The sequence below is a fragment of the Eurypyga helias genome, unplaced genomic scaffold (assembly GCF_000690775.1).
Source record: "Eurypyga helias isolate BGI_N326 unplaced genomic scaffold, ASM69077v1 scaffold36757, whole genome shotgun sequence".
Taxonomy (NCBI): domain Eukaryota; kingdom Metazoa; phylum Chordata; class Aves; order Eurypygiformes; family Eurypygidae; genus Eurypyga; species Eurypyga helias.
In genome coordinates this window covers 13733-36605 of record NW_010260437.1, presented here as the reverse complement: position 1 = coordinate 36605, position 22873 = coordinate 13733, and the positions used below count along the sequence as shown (strand labels likewise).

General features: G+C 54.6%; 1 protein-coding gene across 2 annotated transcripts in view; it reads right to left on the bottom strand.

Moving 5' to 3' along the window:
* FLT4 (fms-related tyrosine kinase 4) overlaps positions 1-21787 on the bottom strand; it is a 36857-nt gene extending 15070 nt beyond the window's left edge. Inside the window, exons 1-12 of one of the 2 annotated variants that reach the window (XM_010155040.1) lie at positions 21688-21787; positions 15461-15735; positions 10754-10866; positions 9729-9891; positions 9351-9490; positions 8481-8649; positions 7605-7722; positions 6833-6984; positions 5923-6085; positions 3965-4109; positions 1260-1368; positions 1-43 (exon numbers count right to left, since the gene is read on the bottom strand). The exon at positions 1-43 is cut by the window's left edge and continues 308 nt beyond it. In XM_010155040.1, coding sequence (XP_010153342.1) covers positions 1-43; positions 1260-1368; positions 3965-4109; positions 5923-6085; positions 6833-6984; positions 7605-7722; positions 8481-8649; positions 9351-9490; positions 9729-9891; positions 10754-10866; positions 15461-15735; positions 21688-21764 — 1667 coding nt within the window. In that variant the 5' untranslated portion in view covers positions 21765-21787. The remainder of the gene's footprint in view (positions 44-1259; positions 1369-3964; positions 4110-5922; positions 6086-6832; positions 6985-7604; positions 7723-8480; positions 8650-9350; positions 9491-9728; positions 9892-10753; positions 10867-15460; positions 15736-21687) is intronic. The other variant, XM_010155041.1, reaches the window with a different exon arrangement.
* Positions 21788-22873: the final 1086 nt, after the last annotated feature.

The following is a 22873-nucleotide window of genomic DNA, read 5'->3' as shown; positions in this document are numbered from 1 at the left end:
TCTTCCGAGGGCTGGGACTCAATCTCGAACCCGTCTGGAATGGCTTTCAGGAAGGAAATGAACATGTGAATGAGTTTTCATGGCTGAGCTGCCAGACACAATGAAATTGCCTCCTTGGGCTCAAGCTCTCCAAAACGCTGTCCTCAGCCAGGGTAAAGGAAACCAATCTCGAGCACAGCTGTGACATGCAAACTGCTAGAGCCAACAGCTTACGTCCAGCGAGTGCTAAGGGATATGATGAAGTCCCAAGGTCAAATTAAGATGGGGTCACAAGCAAAACAAGTCTGGGTGGTCTGAATTAGGCCGTTACCACTCTCACCTCAGCTGCAGCATTCTGGATTGCACACATGCCTGCTTTTACACATGCAGGCAGGTACACAGCCAGGCTCTGCACACACTGTGCATCATTGGAGCAGTGACTGAAGATGTTCATCTGCCTCCTCAAAAGCCAGTGGTTCTGACAGCACAGGTACTACCTATAAGGGCCATGAGCCTCTGATGTGACCTTGCTGGGCTCCCTGAACCCAGCAGCCAGGGACAGACCCTCGCCAGCATGGGGTACCGCTAGCAGGAAGCTTATGTGGCCCCATGCGGGGCCACACTGCTGGAGTCTCAGCTTCCTACCACCACCAAAATCCGTGGGGACCCTGCCGAGGGGCTGGGGCCAGCAGGACCCTGCCTGGGAGAGGGTCGGGCACTGCCACTAGAGGATGCTCTTGGACCAGGCACATCCCCAGCCCAGGGAGATGCCTGGGCCAGCAGGTCATCCCCAGCCCAGGAAGATGCCTGGGGCAGCAGGTCATCCCCAGACCAGGGGGATGCCTGGGACAGCAGGACATCCCCAGCCCAGGGAGATGCCTGGGCCAGCAGGTCATCCCCAGCCCAGGAAGATGCCTGGGGCAGCAGGTCATCCCCAGACCAGGGGGATGCCTGGGACAGCAGGACATCCCCAGCCCAGGGAGATGCCTGGGCCAGCAGGACATCCCCAGCCCAGGACCAGCCAGGGCGCTCCAGGATCTAGACACAGGCAGCGCCGGTCATCCCCAGGCCTACCTGCCAAACTGCCTGTGCTACCTGCTGCCAGGGCTCCAGGCTGTTGCCACGCAGCAGACCTCTGGGGTAGCCCTGCTTCCCTTCTGGCTTCCCCGTCACTGTTTAAGGTACTGACTGTGACTGAGAGGACCTGGGAGGTCTAGGGACCTGCTTGTTTCAAGCAGAGCTCTGCTGATGCAGGTGGAGGGGATGTCTGCAGTACTCACTGGTCACGTAAAAGTAGATCAGCCGCTCGTCTCGACCCACTTTGTTAGAGGCGATGCACTTGTACATGACTGAGACGTTGGCCTCCTGGATGGCCAGTTTGCTGACTGTCTGATGGGCAAAGAGAGCATAAGAAGGAGTTAGGAAGAGCAAGAGGGAAGAGAAGTAGGATCAGGGCTGCTCTCTGGCAGAGAGCAAAGCACACTGCAAGCCTGAGCCCAGGCGGCAGCTGTACCTGGGAGAGGGTTATACAAAACCAGCTCCTTATTCAACAGCCCTTTGGACATTTCAAGCCTCATCTGCTGGCTTCAGCAACAGCAACATGGTTTTATTCCTGATCTCTGCTCCTTTTTACGGAGCCCAGCCAGCATAGATGCTGCTCCATGGGAACGAACTTTTTGCTAAGGCCCTCGGGTCACCACAGGAACAGGCCTGTGCCCAGCAAGGGGGACATGAACCCCATGCAGGGCTGAGGGGGTCGCTAAGCTCCTGCCACGCTTCATAAAAGCGGGGAGAAAGGGAAAGTACACCAAGGCTTTGATTCCCTGAGCCCTCTGCAGTTGTGACTGCCTGGTGTCCCACAGAGTTCAGTGAGGTTTACAGGTACTTACAGACCTGCAAGCACTCCTTTTATCCATAAGGGGAAAACCAACCTATGAAAGTGCCCCAGGTCTCACCACTTCAGGAAGAGCTGTCATCTTCTCCCGTTAAATTCCAAGTGCACACAGACACAGTACTAAAAGCTTTCCCCCGCCTCCTTCCAGGCAGACACCTCTGAGACTGGGCAAAGAGCCAGGCTGCTGTCCAGGGAGCATGGACCCAGGCGATGCTGCCTCCAAACAAGCCAGAAAGGCAGCTGGGGAATAGGGCTGCTCTCCTCCGGCTCACGCTGCACACGTGTGAGCTGCCAAATGTCTTACAAGCACTCCCCTTAGAGGAGATCTGCACCCTGAAGCACAGGTTTCTCCTCCCTCACAGTTTAAATGAGAAGTTAATCACTTGCAAAAATCCCTCTAATGAGACAACGTTTAAAATGCAAAAAAAATTGTGTTCCTACAGGAAACTATTTGCCTTTACCATTCATCCCAAAGACTTTGGGAAGCATTTCCGTTTTAGGTGGCAATGTATTAGTTTGTCTTAATCAGAAGAACAGCCATTCATTCAGTGCATATTCAATACAGCTGAAGTGACCTTATTACTAGGACTTTTGTGCCTTTTCCGTTTCTTGGGGTTATTCAATACAGCTGAAGTGACGTGGTTGCTGGCACTTTTGTGTGCTGCCTTTCCTGTTTCTTGGGGATTTTCCTTCTAATCTGCACTGTTACGTTTGAGTTGGTGTTTCTGGATTTGACATCATCCTGCTGTCTGCAGTGCATGGCCGTGCGCTGCACGCCCTGTGTCTCATTCTGGCCTTTCCGTACAGAAGAGGATAGTAAGAGATAACAGGCAGAAAGAAGGAGAGGGATGGAAAGCAGATTTGAGGACACAGATCCAACCGCAAATGGAAGTGCTTTCGTCTCCCAGAGCTCTTGCAGATCCTGGGGCTGCACAACCTAAGTTGGACCTCCAGGACCATTACAGCCAAATAGATGGAATGAGAAGGACACAGCTGAGAAACAGGAGGAAGAGAATGAGGAAAAAAGGGAAAGATCAAAAGGGACCAAGACCAGAGTCACATCTGGAGGGCACACACACGGGGTTCTCACTTGGGAGCTCCCACCACCCCTGCTCGCCTCCCCCAGGGAACGCCGATCCTGCCTCTCCCTTCAGCGGCTCTGGGAGGAGCAGCATCTGCCCCTGCCACCCTTCTGGCAGAGTGACGAACTCCTGGCCAGGCCAGGGGACGGGAAGTGCCTTTGGAGGTGTGTAGGAAAACAGGAAGTGACTTTCGGAAGCAGGGGCCCGTTTGTTTGTTCTGCATCCCTCTGTGAGCGGCTGGTGCCCGACACCAGCAGGAACAGGAACCCCGTCATGGCTCAGGCCTGACACTCGGGCTACCAGAGGGACAGAAAGACAGGCAGCAAGGAGTGTCTGGCTGCTGGCAGGTCACACACTGCAACGAGGGAGAAATGCTCCTTCCAGAGAGGAAACGGCGTGATGGAGACGTCGGCTCTGTGGGGCACACGTGCTCTCCCTCACAAACCTGCAGCGGATGGATGCCAGCATCTCCACAGCACCCTCGCCCCAGCGGGATGGGGATGGCCGGGTGGAATGCCCTGCCACACGTTCCCAAGGCCGGAGATTTCCTGGTCAGTCTGTGACTCCTGCTCTCCCTTCCCAGCTGCCCAGGCTGCTCTGTGGGGTTTGGCTCTCCCAAAACCGCTCAAGCAGAAATGCTCAGAAATGGCCATGGGAGCCCCCCCAGCAGATGCCCCCCGTGCCCTCCCTGGCTGGGTGCCCCACATTGGGCAGCGATCAGTGAGATCCCCCCGCGCAGTCAGCCCCAGCGGGAGCCTCTCCGCACACAGAGTAATTTCTCAAGGGTGACAGCTCTCCCTCGCCCCGGGGCTGCCTGGTACTGCGGAGTCCCGGAGCTGGGAATATCCGCTGATGGTTTACTTTAGAAGAAGAGGTGTGAAGCCCTCCCCAAACCTGTCTGTGCTAGGCTCATTTCCAGGCCACTTTTCCTGGCTGATCAGAAACTCCCCCCCCCCCCCAAGGGTGCCTGACTCCCTGGTCCAGGATGGGCTTGGGGCTACAGCCTCACCTTGTTCCGCCCCTCCACGAACTCCACCCAGGTGTCGATGCTCTCGATGGGGTTCACCGCGTCCTGCTGCGACACATCTTTCCAGTCCTTGCACTCAGGCATCCGGTCACGCTGATGGCGTCTGGCTGCCCTGTGCCTGCTATTGCTAATCCAGCAGCCGGGGAGGAGCAAGAGAGAGAGAGATGGAGAGAAGGTCAGCTGGGAAAAAGGCAGCAAAAATAGCTTTGTGTCTGAGAACTGATACCCCTGTCCTCTAACTCTGCCAAATTTCCTGGGTTACAGTTACACAGTTCTAATGTGCCTTATAAGGGTGCTCCACAATCACTAGTGAGACCAACATCTATAAATGTGAAAATTGAGGCAGGGAACAGATACTGGTGTCCCAGGCAGTGTGTTCACCCCCAGGCCTGTGGTTTCATCCTTCCCTGCTAAGGGTGGAGAAAGGCAGGGATGAAATCAGTTCATGTGTGCCCAGGCCAGTTCTTGATGCCACTTGGCTCAGCAGCAAAGCTTCAAACCCCTGCTGGGACTGTCAGCCGGGGATGTCACAGACTGATGGGGTGCTGGCCTGGAGAGCAGACAGTGCATCACCCACGGGTGCAGCACCCAGGGGTGCTCCTGATTCAATAAGTACTAGGAGGGAAACGTCCCAAGTAGAGATGCTGCTGGTGTCTCACAGGGGCATGGTGATACCTCTTTAGGCTGAGACAGGTGAGCAGGGAAAAGTACCCAATTCTGTCAGGGACACAGGATGCTGCAGCCTGCAGGGTGCTTCTGAAATGCAGGTGGGGCAGGGAGATGGGCGGGTCTGCCCAAAATCCAGGGTGGGAAGTGTGGAGGGAGAGGGCTTATGATGACAAGGAAGCAGAGGGGAGCTGAGTGCCCAAAAGCAGCGGCAAGGGTGCGTGCTGGCAGGGCGAGCACATCGGCGAGCTGTGTAAACAACAGGAAGCTAGAAAGAAGCCTCCTGCATCCTCTGGAGCTATGCTAGGCAGAAATACGGTGGCCTTGGGAGACACTGCTCATAATTCATGGGCCTCTCTGCTTCCTGACAGGGCCACAGTGCATTCGCATGCGATGGAGAGCTCTGTGGTGTCCCTGGCTCGGCAACAGCCTGTACAGGGCTGCGGGACCTGGCTTCCTCCAGGCACCCTGAGGTCCTCCACCCTGATTGCTCTGGCTACGACTCCACAGCATCCCTTTTCCTTCTTCCTGAGAAGCTGCTGCTAAAAAATGCCACTGAAGCCTTGCTGCGTGCTGCCCCAGCTCCCCAGGGCACAGGCAGTGGGCAGGCACCCTTCCTGCCTATCTATTGGTACTGCCTGCACAAACACCCTCCTGCAAACCATCCTGGCAGCTGGCAGAGATCTGGTGCTTTCCCCAGATGCAGCAACTCTTCTCCACATGCAGCAGCTCTGTTCCCCTGCCTATGAACAGTTCTGCTTCCATCATCACCCAGCAGGAGATGAAGGGCCAAAGAAATTACAGGGACCTTATGGCAGGAATGGGGTTAGCCCCAGCTACTGTCTCAGGGTCTCACCAAGGGGCTATGACAATTTCTCCTGCCATCTGCCTCAGTTTCCCCATTAGCACAGGGGTCAGTGGTTTTATTGTGGGTGCTGTGAGGTGTGGCTGGGCCATGGACATCCACTGCCAGATGCAGATGGCCAAGGACACAGGGGAAGCTGTGGAAGCCCTTGGTGTCTGGGATCAGCCAGGCTGTGCAAACTCCCACATGGAGCACAAGTGTCGCTGGTGGGCTCCACTCTGCCTCCACACAGGGTGAGTGGATGTACAGTGCTCTGAGCCATCAGTCAGTGCCGTCCTCCTCTTGCCATGTTGTGGCTGGGACACCAAAAGCCAGACGGAGTCTGGGACACAGCCATGGTGCCCAAGGAGCCCATAACACCACACTAATGGCCTGACAGGACACAGGTGTTGGAACAAATGGCACTTACAGGCTGCGTCGGGAGAACATCCGACAGGGCATCCACGGCCTCCACTGCCACTGGATCACCTCCGGTGCTGGGATGCCATAGACCGTGCAGGTGAGGGCCTGGGAGCTCCTCCGGGAGTAGATGCTCGGGGAGGAGGCTTCTTTCTCATGGATGCGTGGAGGAACTGCAAGGATCAGAGTGACACTGTGAGGGGCCAGGAGCTCTGCCCCGGCATCCCCAGGCCAGGCACAGCCCTCCCCAGGTCTGTCTACAGAGAGAGTGGGCACTAAAGCACTATGGCTCTCAGGGCAGCTCCTGGGGAGCTCAGGCCTGCAAGGCAGAGCAGGTTATACTTAGGCAGATTCAAGTGAGGTCATTTCTCCTTCCTCTGCAGAGTGTGACTGGATGCTGCTGGGCTCAAAGCACTGCCTGGAAGTCCCCAGCACAGGGCAGCAGAGCCTGCTGGAGACAATCTCCAAACAGCAGTGCCCTTCCAACACTTTTTGCGCTGGCACCTGGTTCCTGCATGACAGAGACCAGTTTATGCCGGGGGTGAACTCCCTGGGAGCTTCCCAGCCAGAGGAACTGCCCCAGCTCCAGGTTCCATGTGTGTGGCAGCTGCACTGCCCTCAAGTCTGCATCAGTTGGTCCTCAGCAGCAGCTCCAACTGCAGCTGGGAAATGGCCCCTGTGCAAGGACATATCCTGCCCAGAGTGACGGCACCAGGAACAAAACTGCACTGTATCGCCCAGGCCACGGGGAAGCAGCCTCACTGTATCCAGAGCATCCCCCAGCAGTGGGGGAGAGGGGGAGGATGTAGGTACCAACTGCTTTAGGACAGCAATGGGGACTTGGTCTCAGGGCAGCCCAGAGGCTGGGGCCATGGGCTCAGCACTCTTCCCCCGGCCCCAGCCCTGGCCCCCTCCCTTACCATTGACAATTAATTGGAGGCTGATGCGCTTCTCCAGTCCCGCCAGCCTGTTCCGCAGAACCAGCGTGTACGTCCCAGCGTGCTGCTCCGACACATCCTTGATCTGCATTGAAGATTGAGATTGCTTGGGAATTAGCTTCCCGTCCTTGTACCTGCAGGGAGGCAGAGAGAAAATGCAGCCATGGGGAGGAAGTGTCCCACTGGCAGCTGGGCAGGGGTTTGCTGGTTCCCACTACAGCGTAGTCTGGGTGCCCCGTGGTAGTGCTGGGACCTCCCTGAAGAGGCTCCTGGGCTTTCCCTGGACGTGAGTGAGGGGTCTGTGCCTTGCCTCAGATGGATGTAGGAGGGTCGGGGACATTGAAGCTCTGCCCTGAGCAGTGTGCTGGGGCAAAGCTCCCAGCTCCCAGACAGCTCTGGTGGAAGAGCAGCACGATGCTGTGCACAACCTGGCCCACTCCCTTGCTCCTCAGGGCAGCTGTGATCCCCAGTGCAGGGAGGACCAGAGGGGCAGCTCCTTGTGAGAGTTCCACTTGTCCCCTCCAGACAGCGCAGAGCTGCCAAGTCAGCCTTTGATGCTGCTGGGTCTCCCCTAGACCTCCCATCCCAACCTGTGCAGCTGAGAGCCAGGGCAGGTGGGAGAAATGACCCCCACGGGTGGAAAAAAGTGGCATTTGGGACAGTCTTGGCCACAGACAGGCCAGGATAGGCTTCCCTGCTTGGCAGTGGGAAGGAGGAGAGGAGAAGGTGGCTCAGGCTAAGAAAGGTGCGTTACCACTGGAAGTCTGGTGGGGGGTAAGCCACGACTTTCACCGGCAGCTTCACAGCTTCGTCTCCTGCGGTGGCTTCTATCACCGGGCCCTTCCTCCACTCCACATTGATGAAGGGTTTTTCTGCAAGAAAACAAGTGGGCATGGAGGAGAGGAGAGCACAAAGGGACGGGCTGTCCCCAAGCTCTGCTGCTCCCGCAGGGCCCAACAGCAGGGGCCAAGGACAGGCGGGGTGTTGTGGAAATGCAGTTGGAAATGACAGCTTCTCTGAAAGGATGAAGTAAAAATAACCAAAATACAGTATTGTCCTGTCTGCCCATATGACCACCAGCCCCTCTTCCACATCCCTTTTCCCAGCAGGGCCCCTCCCTGGAGCAGAAGGGAGTGGGTGCCAGGCAGCGCTGAAGCAGCTGAAGAGCTGCTGTAGCGCAGGGAGTCGTAAGGGGCTACAGGGAGGTTGTGCTGCCCCGTGACTTTCTGCTGCCGGGAGACAGCCACCCAGTGCTGACGGTGCCCTGTGCACCCACAGGTGGGTGCCTCCCGGACCAGCTGTGCCGCAGGGGCACTGCATCCGCCGCGGTGCCATGAGACCTATGTGTCCTGCCATCCCACTGACATGTGGGCCAACCTGGTGTTCGCACCTCTCTCTTATTGTCATCCTGGCACCTTGCTGGGTGTGATTGTGCTCCCAGTGTGGGGCTGGGGTGCAGAGGGGCTGTGGGACTGGACAAAGGCTGGATCCCACTAAAGCACAGTGGGATGGCGATGCAGGAGCCCCTGCACTGAGCCTTGGGTCAAGCACTGCCTCAGCAGTCTGGGGATTGCTCTGCTTGCAGCTGAGCTCTGGCTGCGGCTCTGCGAGGGAGCGGAAGGTGCTGTACCGTGCACGATGACGTCGGTGCTCTCCTCCAGCATCTGGGCACCGTTGGTGGCAGTGCAGGTGTACTTGCCCAGGTCCTGCTGGCTGACGTTGTGGAGGGTCAGGATACTGGAGAGCTCCGTGTGTGTCTGCAGAGACCGGCGCTCAGGCTCCACCACTGCCCGTTGTGTCTGCGGGAGACGACAGAGAGAAGGGGATGAAAGACCTCAACGGGACGGGGCTGTGCGGATAGGCTCCTCATGTCTGTGCGTCTTGCTGCCCAGTGCCTCTCCCTGCATGCACAGGTGTCTCCACCACTGCCATCCTCAGGGCAACGAGCCCTGTGTGACTGACCTCCTGAGGCTGGGGTCAGAGTTTAGCAAGCATCTTGCTCTGATCTGCAGCCCCATAACCAGGCTGGGAGCCCTATAGGTAGATGAACAGGGTGATGCCCTCAAAGGACTCCCCTGTCTCACTGTTCAGAAGAGCCAGAGCCTACAACAGGGGGAAAACACAGTGGGGAAGGGACCTCACTGAAGGCTTTTGGTAACCAGGGCTGTGTGGCTGGAATAGCTCCTTTTAAGACAAGGATGTTTGCTCTGGATTTGCATTGGTGGAAGTGAAGGCAGTGTTTGCCCAGGAGCACCCCAGAGCAACAACACCTCGGCAAGGAGGGTGCTTCCTGCCAGGAAAAGGGGTCTTCCCTCTGTCTGCCTTCTGCTGCAGGAGAGAAAAATGGGAAAGCACTCTGACCGAGATGTCCAGACACAGCACAGTTAGGATTATGAAGCAGAGTCCTGCCAATGATGCGAAGAGGAACAAGGAAGGGGCAGGAGGGGACACTCAGAGGGAAGTGGTTGAGTGCACAGCGAGCCGCTCTGTTTGCTAGTACCTGTTTGCCAGGGTAAGTCCACTGGAAGCGGACGCCGGAGTTGAACTCAGCCCACACTGTGCAGTTCAAGATCAGCTTCTCTCCCACTAGCAGCTCCATAGCTTTCTTTGGATACAGCTGGATGTCGTACAGTTCGCTCCCTGGTGCGAGAGAGGCAACAAAAAGACATTTCTGATCTGTTAACTCTTAGACTATGCAGTTACAGAAGGCTTGGGTATGACCTCCTGCTGCTTGGTGCATGTCTGGCGCACAGTGCAGTAGATACAAGCACCACGCAGAGTCTGAGTAGCCAGGCAGGACTATAACAACCCCATGAGCCACAGTGTTGGACTTCAGAGCCAGCCAAACTGCCCCCCCTGCACCTTCCCATATATTCACCTGCTATATGGATGATGAAGAAGTTGGATTTGAAGACCTTCTTGTCAATGACAGTCTCACACTGGACAAACAAGGAGTCCCTGATCAAGTGTGTGGGTACCTGTACCCCCTTCTTGTTGTCCCAGAAAGTGCTTTTCCCGTCAGGGTAGATGAGGGAATTTTGCTGGAAAAATCAACATTTTGCCAACTGAAATAAGAGGGTAACAACATTCCCACCCCTTCCAGGCTTTACGCTGGCTAACACATCCCTTTTGTGGGAAGAAACGATGCAGCAACGTGGTGTGCTGGCCTCCCATCCTCTCCCCCCCGAAGGTCCGTCATCTAGGAATCACAGCCTCCCCTACACCCCGAGCAGCCGTATCCTGCACCACAAGCCTCCCCGTCTGCAGAGTGGGCCAGAGACTTCCAGGAATGGAAACTTCTAATGATAGCTAAGGAAATTGATGCTGATGTCCCAAACATCAGCCCCACCGGGATGAGTGCTGACCTTGGGTAGTGTCCTTCCCGGGCAAGGGAAAGGCCCCTGGCCCCCAGAGTGTCCCTGGAGGCCTCTGTACAATAGTAACACTCATCCTGGAAGGATGTATTTGCATTGTAAAAAAAAAAAAAAAAAAGAAAAAAAAAAAGGCACAAGCAAGCTGATAACAGAGTTGTTTTCAGTCAGCCCCAGGGCTGCAGCCTCCTCCCTTGTGGGGATGCTGACCACCTAGAGGGTTTGTAGATCAGAGACCAGAGCAAAGAGGGGATGCTGTGGGGAAACGGGAATAAAGCAAAGTCTTGTTTTGTTTCATAGAGCTCCTGGGAAGAGAAGCAGGGTTGGCAGGAAACCCGTGCGGTCTGCCCAAGGGAACTGGACAGCACAGCTTCAACCAGCAAATAAAACGAGGAAGCCAGTGGCTTGTACTTTCCATGGAAAATGTATCCCATGCATTTTCCATTCTTGGCAGTGCCTGTCCCACTTCCACTCAGGCAATTACGAATGCAATCCCTGTTGGTCCAGAGTCTCCCACTGGCCGAGCCCTCACCGAGATGAGTGTGACGTTAAGATCTGGGATGGACACGAGGCATGGCACCCAAGTGTTCTCTTTCTTGCTGATGAGGAGGGTCTCTGGTTTGTTGATAAATGGCTGTTCAAAATCTGAAAAAGAGAGATAAGGAGAAGAACAACTAAACAGAAGCAAGAAAAGAACTGGGAAGAGGGAAAACCAGAAGAAAAGAAGGATTTCTGGCTTTCTTTAACACAGCATGAGCTTGCCAGAGGGAGTGGTGTTGAGCTGGATGGCCTCATCTGCAATGTGCAACAGTCAGAGGACACACCTGGAGCTCTGGAATGCAAAGGGAGCTGCCGAGGTGGGCACCTGGGTCAGGCAGCTCCTCCGCACCGAACACCGTTTTGGGCAGTGCTGGAAATCACCTTCCATTTCCTGGCCCCCACGAGGTCTCTGCCTGGGTTTGACCGTCTGAAACCGGCGGGTCCCGTCCTGGGCCTGGGTCCCGTCCTGGGCTCAGCGCCTGCCCAGCTGGTGACTGCGTGGCCCCACGGCAGGCCGGCGTGGGGCTGTGCCCCTGCTGCAGTGGCAGGCAGCGCGACCTTCCCGGGTGAGGAAGTGATCCGCAGCGGAATGGCATGCAGATGTCATCCTGCAGCCATCCCGGCCGGCAGATAAACAGATGAGCTGAGCTTTCCAGGGCTGCCACCCCACTGCCTCAAGCACAAATATTGACAGGAAGAGCAAAACCACCCAAAATTAATCAGTGAAATGACTTAGCAAGGCCAGGGGGGCATGACACTAAACCCTATGCAGAGCAAGCACCAAGAAGCAAGATGGGGCTGCCCCATCCCGCTCAGCACGTTGCCTGACCCAAAGGAGAAAAACCGAAGCAGGGCTCTGTGGTGGAAGGAGTTGATGGCAGCATATAAAGAAGTGTCGTGGCCCCGACCAGCAGTGCCAGGCTCCACCCAGACACAGAGCACAATGCCCAACCCGATCCCAAAGAGCTGGCAAGCTAACAGGGCAGCACGGGCCCCATTTCTGATTCCTTCTCAGACACACTGGCAAGAGCTGGTGAGACCAAGATGCAAAATACACTTGTATCCCAAAGCATGGCTGGCCAGAGGCTGGGAAGGGTGAGGTTTGTCTCGCAGTACCTCATGCCAGCTGCTGCTGAGGTACCTGCTCATCTGTCTGCTCGGCAGCACTTTCCCTTAAAATGAAGATTTTGGTTTGAGGGTTTTTCTACTCTTTGGACTCTCCCAAACAGAGCACAGAATCAGCAGCCACCCAGGTTGACTAAATGGGATGAAGACAAAGTTGGAAGAGGTAAATTGTGAGGCTGCTTGGTGCCCTCTGGCAGTGCCTCACTGACGGATAATTTATAGAATCATAGAATCATAGAATCACAGACTGGTTTGGGTTGGAAGTGACCTTAAAGATCATCTAGTTGCAACCCCCCTGCCATGGGCAGGGACACCTTCCACTAGACCAGGTTGCTCCAAGCCTCATCCAGCCTGGCCTTGGACACTTCCAGGGATGGGGCATCCACAGCTCCTCTGGGCAACCTGTCCCAGTGCCTCCCCACCCTCTCTGTGAAGAACTTCTCCCTGATATCTAATCTAAACCTCCCTGTTTTCAATTTGTACCCGTTACCCCTTGTCCTGTCACTGCAGGCTCTTGTAAAAAGTCCTCTCCCAGCCCCCTTGTAGCCCCTTCAGATACTGGAAGGCTGCAATGAGGTCTCCTCGGAGCCTCCTCTTCTCCAGGCTGAAGAAGCCTGGAACAATTTCTTCCCTAGTATCAGCCCCAGCCTGCCCATTTCCACAGGGACACATGCCTTGGGATGTGCTGAATAGGGACCGGTCTCCAGTGTCTCTGACACTTGGTATTGCAGCATCTTTCCTCTGTAGGAGTCATGTCTCTGGAAATGTCCACCCAGTACGGGGTCATGTGTGGCTTTGTTAATGGAAACTGTCCCCTGGGTGAAGGGGCCTCCATAAGGAGGCGGTGGGTCCCCATCTGGGAGACATGGGACTGCCCCAGGGACCTGCTAGGGGAGATTTTATGGCTTCTCTATGCTGGAATCAGACCAAATGATCCCAGTGGCCTTAAGGTTACTCTTTATTCACCTGGACTGCAGCTAAATCAGTAATTTCAAGGAACTGTAGCATAAGGATGTTGGTTTGTCCAACCTGAGACTCTTTCCTTCTGCTAACCGACCCCTAAAGCTGCCTGTCTAAAATGACACGTCAAAGATGAATTTGGTAATGATCCCCATTTGGGGATCCTGCTGTTCAAATCACATTGGGTCCAACCCAATCCAGCCCAGTGCTCACACTGTGAAGTGCATAAGGGAATTCCTTTAGTTTTTTATCTATAAAGCTGTTGCTCTGGTGACAGTCATGATCAAAGACCCATTCCGGGTGAAGCACTGTTTTCTACAGCCTAGGTGAAACTAGCCACGCACAGGAAACGTGTTGGTCAGTTCTCATGAAAATACAGATTGCACAGAGAATTCTTCTATTTCCCGGGATTTTGGGCTGCCACAGGATTGCTGTTTTCTGAAATCACAGATTTGTTTCTGAGTGTGAACGTGTCCCTCATTCCTCTCCCAAGACCTGGGCAGAGGAAAGGGAGGATGCGCACAAATGCCAGAGGTAAGAGACTGTGAGGTCCCCTCCAAGCTCAGATGGCAGCCGAGAACTAACTGATTTACTGGGCTGGTCCTGCTGCCAATGAGCTTGTGATTCATGCACTAACTCCCCTCTCTGACCACATCACATATTTTCTGTAAGGCTGTCTTAATGGGTCGGATGGGAATAATTTAGCATCTTCTTCATTAATATATGCTAAGCTTTATGAGATGGGGGCTGTACATATCCTATTCCGCCCTGATGAGGCATTCTGTATGTTTACAGTGCTATCTGTAGCTGTAATAAAATACACACCTAACCAGACACATGGGAAATGAGACATACGTGTGGCGAGTTCCTTTGAGAACTGAGCTGCAGGTAAAATACAGAAGAACCCATTTTTTCCAGCCAAGCACAGATATTTTGTTCCTGGCAGTTCCACCAAGCTCTTAACACGAGAAATGAGGTTGATGGATAAATCTGTGGTCTGATCATACTGTCTCCAAACATCCCGGACACTTACATCAGCCCTGCCAAGCTCTCGAGGGACAGTTTCATACAGGCAGGGCTTTATCTGGATGTTCTGCAATGGCTACAGTTACCGTATGCCTGGATTTTCCTGACATGTCCTTTCTCCTGCCTGAAAGCCTGTTCTGTCTGGAAAGGCGGATTCTGGGGTTTCCTGGATGTTTGATAGCCATAACAAGGCACAGCCTGATTGGGTTGAGTATCACCATGTGCTGCGTAGCCATGTGCACAGCAACACTGCAAGGTGTTGGCTGGATCTGTTGCACACACGCTCTCCACTGGCACTGTGAGTCCCATGGGCCCTGACAGTGTGGGATTTATTGCCCCTAAGCTACACCACACGTGCACACTTGCTGCTCTCTGGAAAACAGGAGAGAGCTGCAGATGGGGCTGGAGGTGAGAGGAGGTGGACAAGGGGGCAAAGGAAGCGGCATTTACTGGGTCACCTGGAAAATCAGGCTCTTGCAAATGCGTTCCCTGCATGTAAGCCTGTTAGGTTATACTTATTTTCATCGTGTGTAAGTAGCTCTCTGCCTCCACCCCAACACAACACTATGAACACCCATGTTGGACATGCCTGGGATCCAGGGAAGCTCTGTCCTGTTTTAGGATGGGCAGCAGAGCCCACAGGAAGAGGAGGCAATCGCCCAAACAGATCCCAGTTTCTCTCCAGCAGCTGCCCAGCTTTCTGATTTACCCCTGCATTTTTCTCTGCATAGTTGCAGAGGCAAATTTGGCTTTGCCCTGGGACTTCTGAAAAATGCATCTTCTATGTCATGACCTGCCTGGCTCGTGACAACTGCACCACCTAATAAATGGGGGCGGAAAGAGAAATAGCTCAGCCAACTGTTTCCAGGGGACAGTGCTCATTTATCTTGCCGGAGCGTGCTGCGAGCAGTGGGGGAGATGGCGAAGGAGGAGCCCCTGGGGCATGGAGAAGCTGAGTGTTGGCCCCGCAGCCACTTGCTAAGCTGAGGTTCCAGCGCCAAGCCCGGTGGACAACCCTCCTCACCCAAAATACGTCTCATAGCCCTGCCTGCGCGGGCAGCCCCTGTGCAGGGTGGGAAGAGCATCGGGGTCTGCTGCTGTAGAGTGGCTGTGTGGCCGTCGAGCCCGGGGACAGGGGGAGGCTGCACATGGTGTGTTTGTACCACTCTCTCCCTCGGTCTCGGCTTTATGGAACATTATCATCCCTAGCCACCAGCATCTCCGAGAGCCCCCAGCTGCCCAGAAGCTAACTCTTGCGCTTTTTTTAGCGCTGGAGCGTCTCTGAGGCCAGGCTCTCACTCCTTACATTCCTGCATTCCAGCCCGGCTGGAGCGATGCCCCCAGGCCGGGACGTAATTGAATCCCAGTCGCTGCTGCCATCCCCCAGAAGTGGACGGATATTGGTTCCCTCAAAGTGCTGGGAGAACCAGCTCTTGGCCCCCTCTCCAAGCCTGCAGCAGCCATGCTCTGCCCTGGGAGGCTGGGGGGCACATTGGGCTTTGTAACCTTCCTGATGTTATGCTGCCGCACCCGCTGCCCCTGAGCCCGCCGAGCCCCAAGGCACACGTCGTCGCTGGGTGGCTCTTACCTCTCACAAACACGTAGGCGCTGACTGCTGTGGTGCCCTCGATTTTGGCATCAATGTACTTGTAGTAGCAGCGGTAGTAGCCCGTGTCGTTCGCCTGGGTCTCCGTCAGCACCAGGACTTTGCAGTACGGCTTCGTGCCGGTCCCCTCGCAGTCTTCTTCCCGTATTGCCCGGCCGCTGCTGGGAGCTGCTGAGGCCACCAACTCCGTCTCCTTCTCCTTCCCAGTTGGATCCACCTTGCCACCGGGCCACGACCACTCCAAGGGGTGCTGGCCTCTAGACATGGGCGAAGAGGAGAGTTAGCTTTGGGGTGAGCAGGGTGAGCATGGGGGGCATTTACCTGCCCTGTGTGGCTCTGTGCACATCTGCATGTGGCCCAGCCACCGCTCTCAGGCTGTGGCATGGAGGAACAGCCACCTCCAAGGGCAAAAACAGGCTCAAGGAGATGGCGAGCAGCTTTACTAATTGCTGGGCAAGCACAGGCTCGTTCCCTTCCCCGGGCTACCTCTCTGGCCATGCTAGGCTGTAAGATATCAACCCACTCACAAGCAGGTCTCCCCCTCCCATGACTTTGTCCTACTGGATTGATGCCAGGACAGGGAGCCACATAGGGCCCTGAGGGAAAGGCTCCATTTATTCTCTATTCCCTCTCATTATTAAAAGGGTCCGGAGCTATTAAGAAAACACACGGATGTGATGAGTTCCCTTGGCTCGGTGCAGCTGCTGGCTGGGGCTCATGGTGTGATGAATGGAGTGGGAAGGACCATGAGGGAAGGAGAGCAGACTGGAAAGAAAACGAGAAAGAGAAAAGCAGGAGGGAGTCAGGGATAAAAGACGGCGAGGAGAAAACAAAGGGAGGCTCAGCTGACCGCCTTCTGTCCAGCTGCCAGCTGTTTCCTTCCTCGCTGCTGTGAGAGGGGGTTCCCTCGCTCTGCACAGCACCCTGCAGCCCCTCAGACCCCCCCGAACCCCTGGCTGGCCCAGAGCTGCTGCCCCTTCCCACCTTTGCACAGACACTGAGCCACAGACGCCGCTCCGAGGGTACGACCACAGAGCCTGTTCACCAGCAGCCCAAAGACGCATGGAAAAGTCCAGGAACTGCGAGAAATCCTCGGACAGCGCGTGTGTATTTATATATAGCCATGGATCTCCAGGGTGGGAGGCTCGCATATGCACATGTATGCACACACGCGCACCACCACAGCGAGCTATAACTGCACTTGTTTACTACAAACAAAACAAGCTTTTATTCCATGCTGGAAGTTTCCTTCTGTGAAATCAGAGCCCTGTTCAGAGGAAGGCCTAGTCCTCACTTGAAAGTTTGCCAGCATAGCTGAAAGTCACTTAGGAACGTGCAAAAAAAGAGAAAGAAACGGGGAAAAAAGACGACATCACAAGAGGCAGCTGTGGGGGCAAAAACAGCCTTTTGTCAGCACCGCATGGTCTGTGAGGGGAAGGTGGGTTCATCTGTTATGCAAGTTGGGAATAGGCACGTTGGTACACGCGGCTCCTCTGCCAGGGCTCTCCCAGGGCAGCTCCGCGGGCAGATGCTTTTAAGCGCAGCCAGACTGTGACCGTCACCAGTAGCTGGCTGCAGACGGCAAGGGACAGCGAGGAGGAAGCGAGATAAGGTGGCATTGGAGGGCACAATGGCTCAGATGCAATGAGGACAGGATTTCTGTCCAAGCGCAGGGGAAAGACCTGCCCCTTTGTGTTAGTCTTCAGCAGCTGATTTATCTTCCTGCAGACTTTGCTTTCTTCCAGCTCCCTCTGCCCAGCTCACTGCAGATGAGTTCGGAGACAGCATGCTGCACTCTCCCCATGTCACCAGGAACAAGGGCTCTGGATGCAGTGGCATGCCCCTGGGGACAGCCACGCACCCCTCTAATGCAGCTCAAACTTCGCACTTCCTAAAAATGCCAGCAGTGCCTCAGGCAGGACTGGAAGTACAGCTCGGGTGGCTTGTGTCCATGAACCACAGGCAGGCTTTGCTGAAGGATCAGAGTCTCACGAACACTTTGATAAAAATAAGACTCTTGAATTTTGAATTTTTCCCATCCTACGCATGCACAGGGAAAATAATAGTAAATCTGATCACCAAACCAGTAGCACTCAGTGGCCTCTGCCATGCCCATTGCTGCTGTGCCCATCTCCCCGCTGCACCAGGCGCAGACCGTGGGGCTGGCCCCGCTCCCAACACAGAGCCGACAGCTTCAGACCCCAACTGCTCAGAGGAGCCCCAAATCCCTTTGCGTTTGCGCGGGCATTTTCGGCCCTCTACGTGGAGCAGGGCAATTGTACAAGTCTCCAGCGTTTCCGCTTTCTGTTTGTTTACCCGCTGGGATTTTCACGCATTATCAGATCCACTTGTTTTATTAACCATCAAGTCTAGCAGTAGCTGAGTGACACATATTTATATAAACACGGAGGGGCCAGTGCAAACAGAGCTGCTGACCAGCCTGCGGACAGCTCTGAACTAAGGCATTCCTTGCATCACGTGCGGCTCGAACAGATTCGGTGGGGACACAGGAGGTGTAGGCGTTAGCCTGAACCCAGGTTAGCGTCGCTGGTCTGTTAAAAGGACCAGAAGAAGGCAAGGATGAGGGCAGGCCAGGCTCACTTGGGTTTAGTTCTGAATCTACCCTTTTCTGCATTTGGGGAAAGGTCCAGGCAGCAGTTTTGGATGGTTGTCTCCTTCCTATCTGTCACCTTCAAAGATTTGTTCCCAAGTTGTTTTCTTTCACCTCTGTGATAATGTGCCTCTGGGCGATGGAGCCCGCTGATGCCAGCTGGAAACAGATGCACTGTAGGCTTCTCCACAGCTGTTTTCCTAAATCTTTTCAGGACAGATGCTCTTCAAGGGAGACGTTGCAATTGGCACCACTTTTCTTCAATCCTCTTTGAAGCTCCCAGGCGTGGTATGATGGGCAAAGCTGGCTGTGGCTTTGTGGCTTAGCTGGGATAAGACAGATCCCTCCTCAGCACCACAGAGGATGTTCACAGCAGTCACACACGTGTGGGAAAGAGCAGCAGGTGTTGTGTGTCCCCAGACACTGACCCGGCGCAGCCATGGAGGGGCATTGCCTCGTCCTCAGGCTCCTTCAGCCCTGCCACAGCACTTGTTTCCTCCACGGGAGCCAGGAGGGCTCCGGGGTCAAGCACTTCCCCTCTGCCAGCGTCGGGTTTGTGCATCCACAAGCATCTGCGAGTCAGCTCTATCAACTAGTCGCTGGGCAGCAAAGGACAACCTTGTCCTTCTTTTCCTAAATATCACATCTGGGTGATGCTCCCTCCCTGCCAGAGTGCCCAGCACTTTGGGGATGGGATGGAATGGCATGGGGCTGGGCTGGCACAAAGCAATCACTCCGGAGGTTTCTGCTGTTGTGCAGCTGGCTCCTGTGGGCTCGGCTCCAACATTCACGAGCCGGAACAGCACAAGCTCTCTGCTTTCCCCCAGCGCAGGCTGCCGAGGGCATGAATACAGGGATTCACAATATTCTTTCCTTCCTTCTTGGGCTGGAAGCTAATAATGGATGCACTGTCCATGTGGGCATCAGCCCCTCTGCCCTGCTCTGCCACGTGCTTAGTTCAAAACATCAGTGGGGCACTCAGCCAGCCCTGGCATGGTCTGTATTTTGGGGAATGTTCCTACACTGGTCCCTTGCTCTGTCTGGACCTCTCAAGGGTGCATTGCACCTGGGGAATGTGTCTGTATGTGACGCATTTGCAAAAGCAGAGCCCCAGCATCTGGTGGCTCCATGCGGGTGTGCTGTCTTTGGGTCTCTGCTAAGCATGCCCAGCTCCAGAGGCATCGCTTATCCCATGGCCCGGCACACACTCTGGTCACCGATGAGGCTAGAGGGGCTGTGGGGCAGGAGGGGGGCTGCGGAGCTGCGTGTGTGTGAGATCCAGGCTGCTGCAAGGCAGCCTGAGAGCGCGGCCGGCTGCGGGACTCTCACGCTCGGTGGGTGAAGCTTGAAAGGTCTTCAGGGAGTCTCACGCGGTGGGTTTTGAGCTCAGCTTTCTCCTGCAGCACTGCTCCAAGCAGGCCTGTACTGCTGGCTCCAGGGCAGCCCAAAGAGCAGCCAGAGGACATTGTTCTCAAGGGAAAACCAGGGTCAAACTGAAGCCACCTCCAGCATGATGCTCAGTGGGGAATCCCTGGATCTTGGATTTGATTTCATACTTGTTTCTGCCCTACCCTGCCCCACCACCCTCTTCTTCGCCTCTTTTCTTGGTGGTCTGCGTGTTTTTCCCTTCAGCTCCCACTAGCACAAGCCAGGTCTTCCCAGGGTGGGCCATGGCCCAGAGAAGAGGTTGGAGAAGCAGCTGGGTGTAATTAGAGATCCCGGGACCAGGAAACATTTACTTTTCATTCAAATGAAGTAATAGTGTCCCACAGTCAAAATCCTCTCCTCAAGATGCTAGACAAACACAGGCCTGAGAGCTCAGAGGGACAGTGGGGACCTCTGAGCCATGCAGGAGATGCTGACACTTGCAGGTGGTGTGAAGGACACTGCACAATCCCAGAGGAGCACATCTAGGACAGCAGGACGCAGAGGCAAGGGACAGCCATGGAGCACGTGGGCAGAGGCTGCACGGGTTTTGGTACTGTATGCAGACGGTCCTGCCGCTCTTCTGCTGGCCATTGCAGCCCTGCACCTGGGAGCCAGAGGTTGGGATGTTCCCTTTCTCAGCTGTGTCCATGCCAGCACACTGTACGGATACCACCTCATGAGCCTGAAAGATGAGCCTTGGCACCACAGCAAGGAACAGGGAGCTTCCTGCCACATGGAGAGACTGTACCTTGTAGGATGCTCCCTGTAAGGACAGGCCATGCAGAGTCTGCACTGGAAATAAGACTTTTTCCCCCACTTCATATGATATTCCTTCATACTAATCGATACCTAACAAGTGTACAAGGAAAGGGCAATCTTGTCCTTCCCAGTCCTGGAGAGACATTTTCCAAAAAGAAAGGCTGGCCTGATCATAAACTCATCTGGAATAATGTCACTGCATCTCTCCTCTTCCAAGGTGTGAGTGTCAGCTCCCACGTCCCTCTGCGGAGAGAACTGCCATGGCAGAGCACCGGAGTCCCCACACTCCCTCCCCTTCCTCTATTCCCCCCACACATATGGCTGACCCCACTCTCCCATCTCATGCGTTTCCTACAGCCTAGCACACACCACGGATCCCCAGGTCACCATGTGAACAAGCCCACGACCACTTAGCTTCCCAGACCGTATGGCCATCAGCAACCTCTCCTCTGTCCCTATACCCTGGCTAGGAACCGATTCACAAAGTAAAAGCAATGCCATCTGTTCCCGGAAAAGTTAAATATGCTTGTGACAAAACGTGCACACAGGGCCAGCCAAGTGTTTGCAGTAATTGCTCCACGGTTATATATAACACTGAGAAACACCCATTTGAGGCCCACGCTGAATTCATGCCCCCGTTGGGCCCTAGCACTCAGAGCCCGAGCGTGGATGTACTTTCAGCTGCTGAAGGGAAACTCCAGCTTTGTCAGGAATATCGACCCACTTGTGGGTTGTTTTTTAATTCCTTTCCAAGACATGGGGTAGTGCTGAGAACACGTACAACCAAGTGTCCCAGCATGGGACAAATCAGCGCAGGCACATCACCTTCTCAGAGCCACAGCCTCCAAAACGACCACAGATTCTCCAGCTTCTCTCACAGAATTATTCCCCTGGACTGGCCGGGGCTTCTTTTCACCCTGACATGTGCAAGGCAGAGCATTAAAGCCCAAAAAAGCTGGAAGCCTCTCACAGCCAGCACTAAGTGCAGCCTTGCCTTCTCCCAAGGATATTTCTCAACGTCCCCCAAAATGACCTGCCAGATTTAGAAACCAGAACTACGACCACAGCAGCCCCAGTGAGGGGAGAGTAAGCAATGTCAGAGAAAGACAAGGAGAGATAGGCCAGTTTCCCTGAAGAGCCTACAAGGAAGCTATCAGATCACGCAAATGTTTCTCTGTCTTCCTTCTGCCTGCAAGACTACAGCAGAGCTTAGCCCATCTCCTCTGAGACATCTTCAGCTGCTTTTGCAATTAATTAATTAGATGAATTCGCACTCGGTGAACGTGGCAGATTTCTAGTCAGCCGCGCTGATTTGCTGGGGTACTGCAGCTACGGGGTCCCTGATGGGCTCTCTGCCTGCTCCTCCAACACTTACCAGGTACGAGCGGTCTGGGCAGAGCACGCGCCTTACCTGCAGGTGATGCTCAGCGTGTCCTTGGCGTTGATGACGTGTTCCTCCTCGGTGATGCTAAGAGTAGGGGGGGTCATAGAATAGCTGCTCACCAGATCTGCGGAGAGAAAGGAGAGGGGGGATGATGCAGACACCTGCTAGGCTGGACCCACGGCTGTGGGCAGCGGCTAGCTTGGCACTGCACGCCCAGAGAGGGGCAAAGCCGCTTGAAGGAACCGTCTCGTAGGAGTCTGCTCTTCAGCAACAGCTCCAGGGCTGGGGCCAGAAACCAGCACAGATGAGGGCCAAAAAAAGAATGGAAGACCAAAAAGCAAGGAATCTAGGTGTGGCCATTCCTTACCAGGTGACTGAAACTGAGCTCACTTGGGTTACTGCTCTGAAAGGATCTTGTCTGGTAACTGGGGGGAGTTGGGCAGGAGATTTTCTGTATGCATGTAGTTTGCTGTAATCAGGGGACAAAAACCCATCCACCCAGATACCACAAATGCAAAACTCTTGTGTTTGTACAGAGCTGCTCTCAGGGCCCAGCAGGCATTCACTGAATGCCCTTCTCCTCCCAGGCACAGGCAGCCACCCGAACAGGACCAAACCTTTGGGGATTAGATCAGCCCCCTTCCCTGCACCACAGCTGGACAGGCATTCCAGGACTGGAATTACCCAGGCTCAAGGACGGGCAGTTAAATACATTATCACACACTTCTCCCATCTTTTGTCTGGGAGGGTCTCACTTCTGGTGTGCTTGCATCTCCAGCATGCCAGACGCACCCTAAGCGAGCTCCTCACGGACAAAACATCTCGAAGGACCGGTTACCCTCAGAGATGTATCCATTGTTTTTCATTAGCACGGTGTTGCTGACTGTCATTACTTCATGATCTTTATCTTAAAACTCCAGCTTCTGGAGATAGGAGATAATTCAAAAGAAAACTCTCCGTGACTGCAAAAACAACCAGAAATAGAAGGAAAAAAAAAGAAGTTGTTGTGAAATGTGAAGCTGTGACTCAGGTAGATGCTAAATGCTAAGGAAGAAAAGAATGCAAAAATATGTTGCTAGCTCAATTTTCCACAAAAGCGTGAGGTTTTTGCAACCGCCTTGTGTGTACACACGTCTGTCTCATTCCCTTGTAACGTTCAATCCCGTTTACAGTTTCAGAGGATCTGGCAGAGAGGGAGAAGTCTCAAAGATGT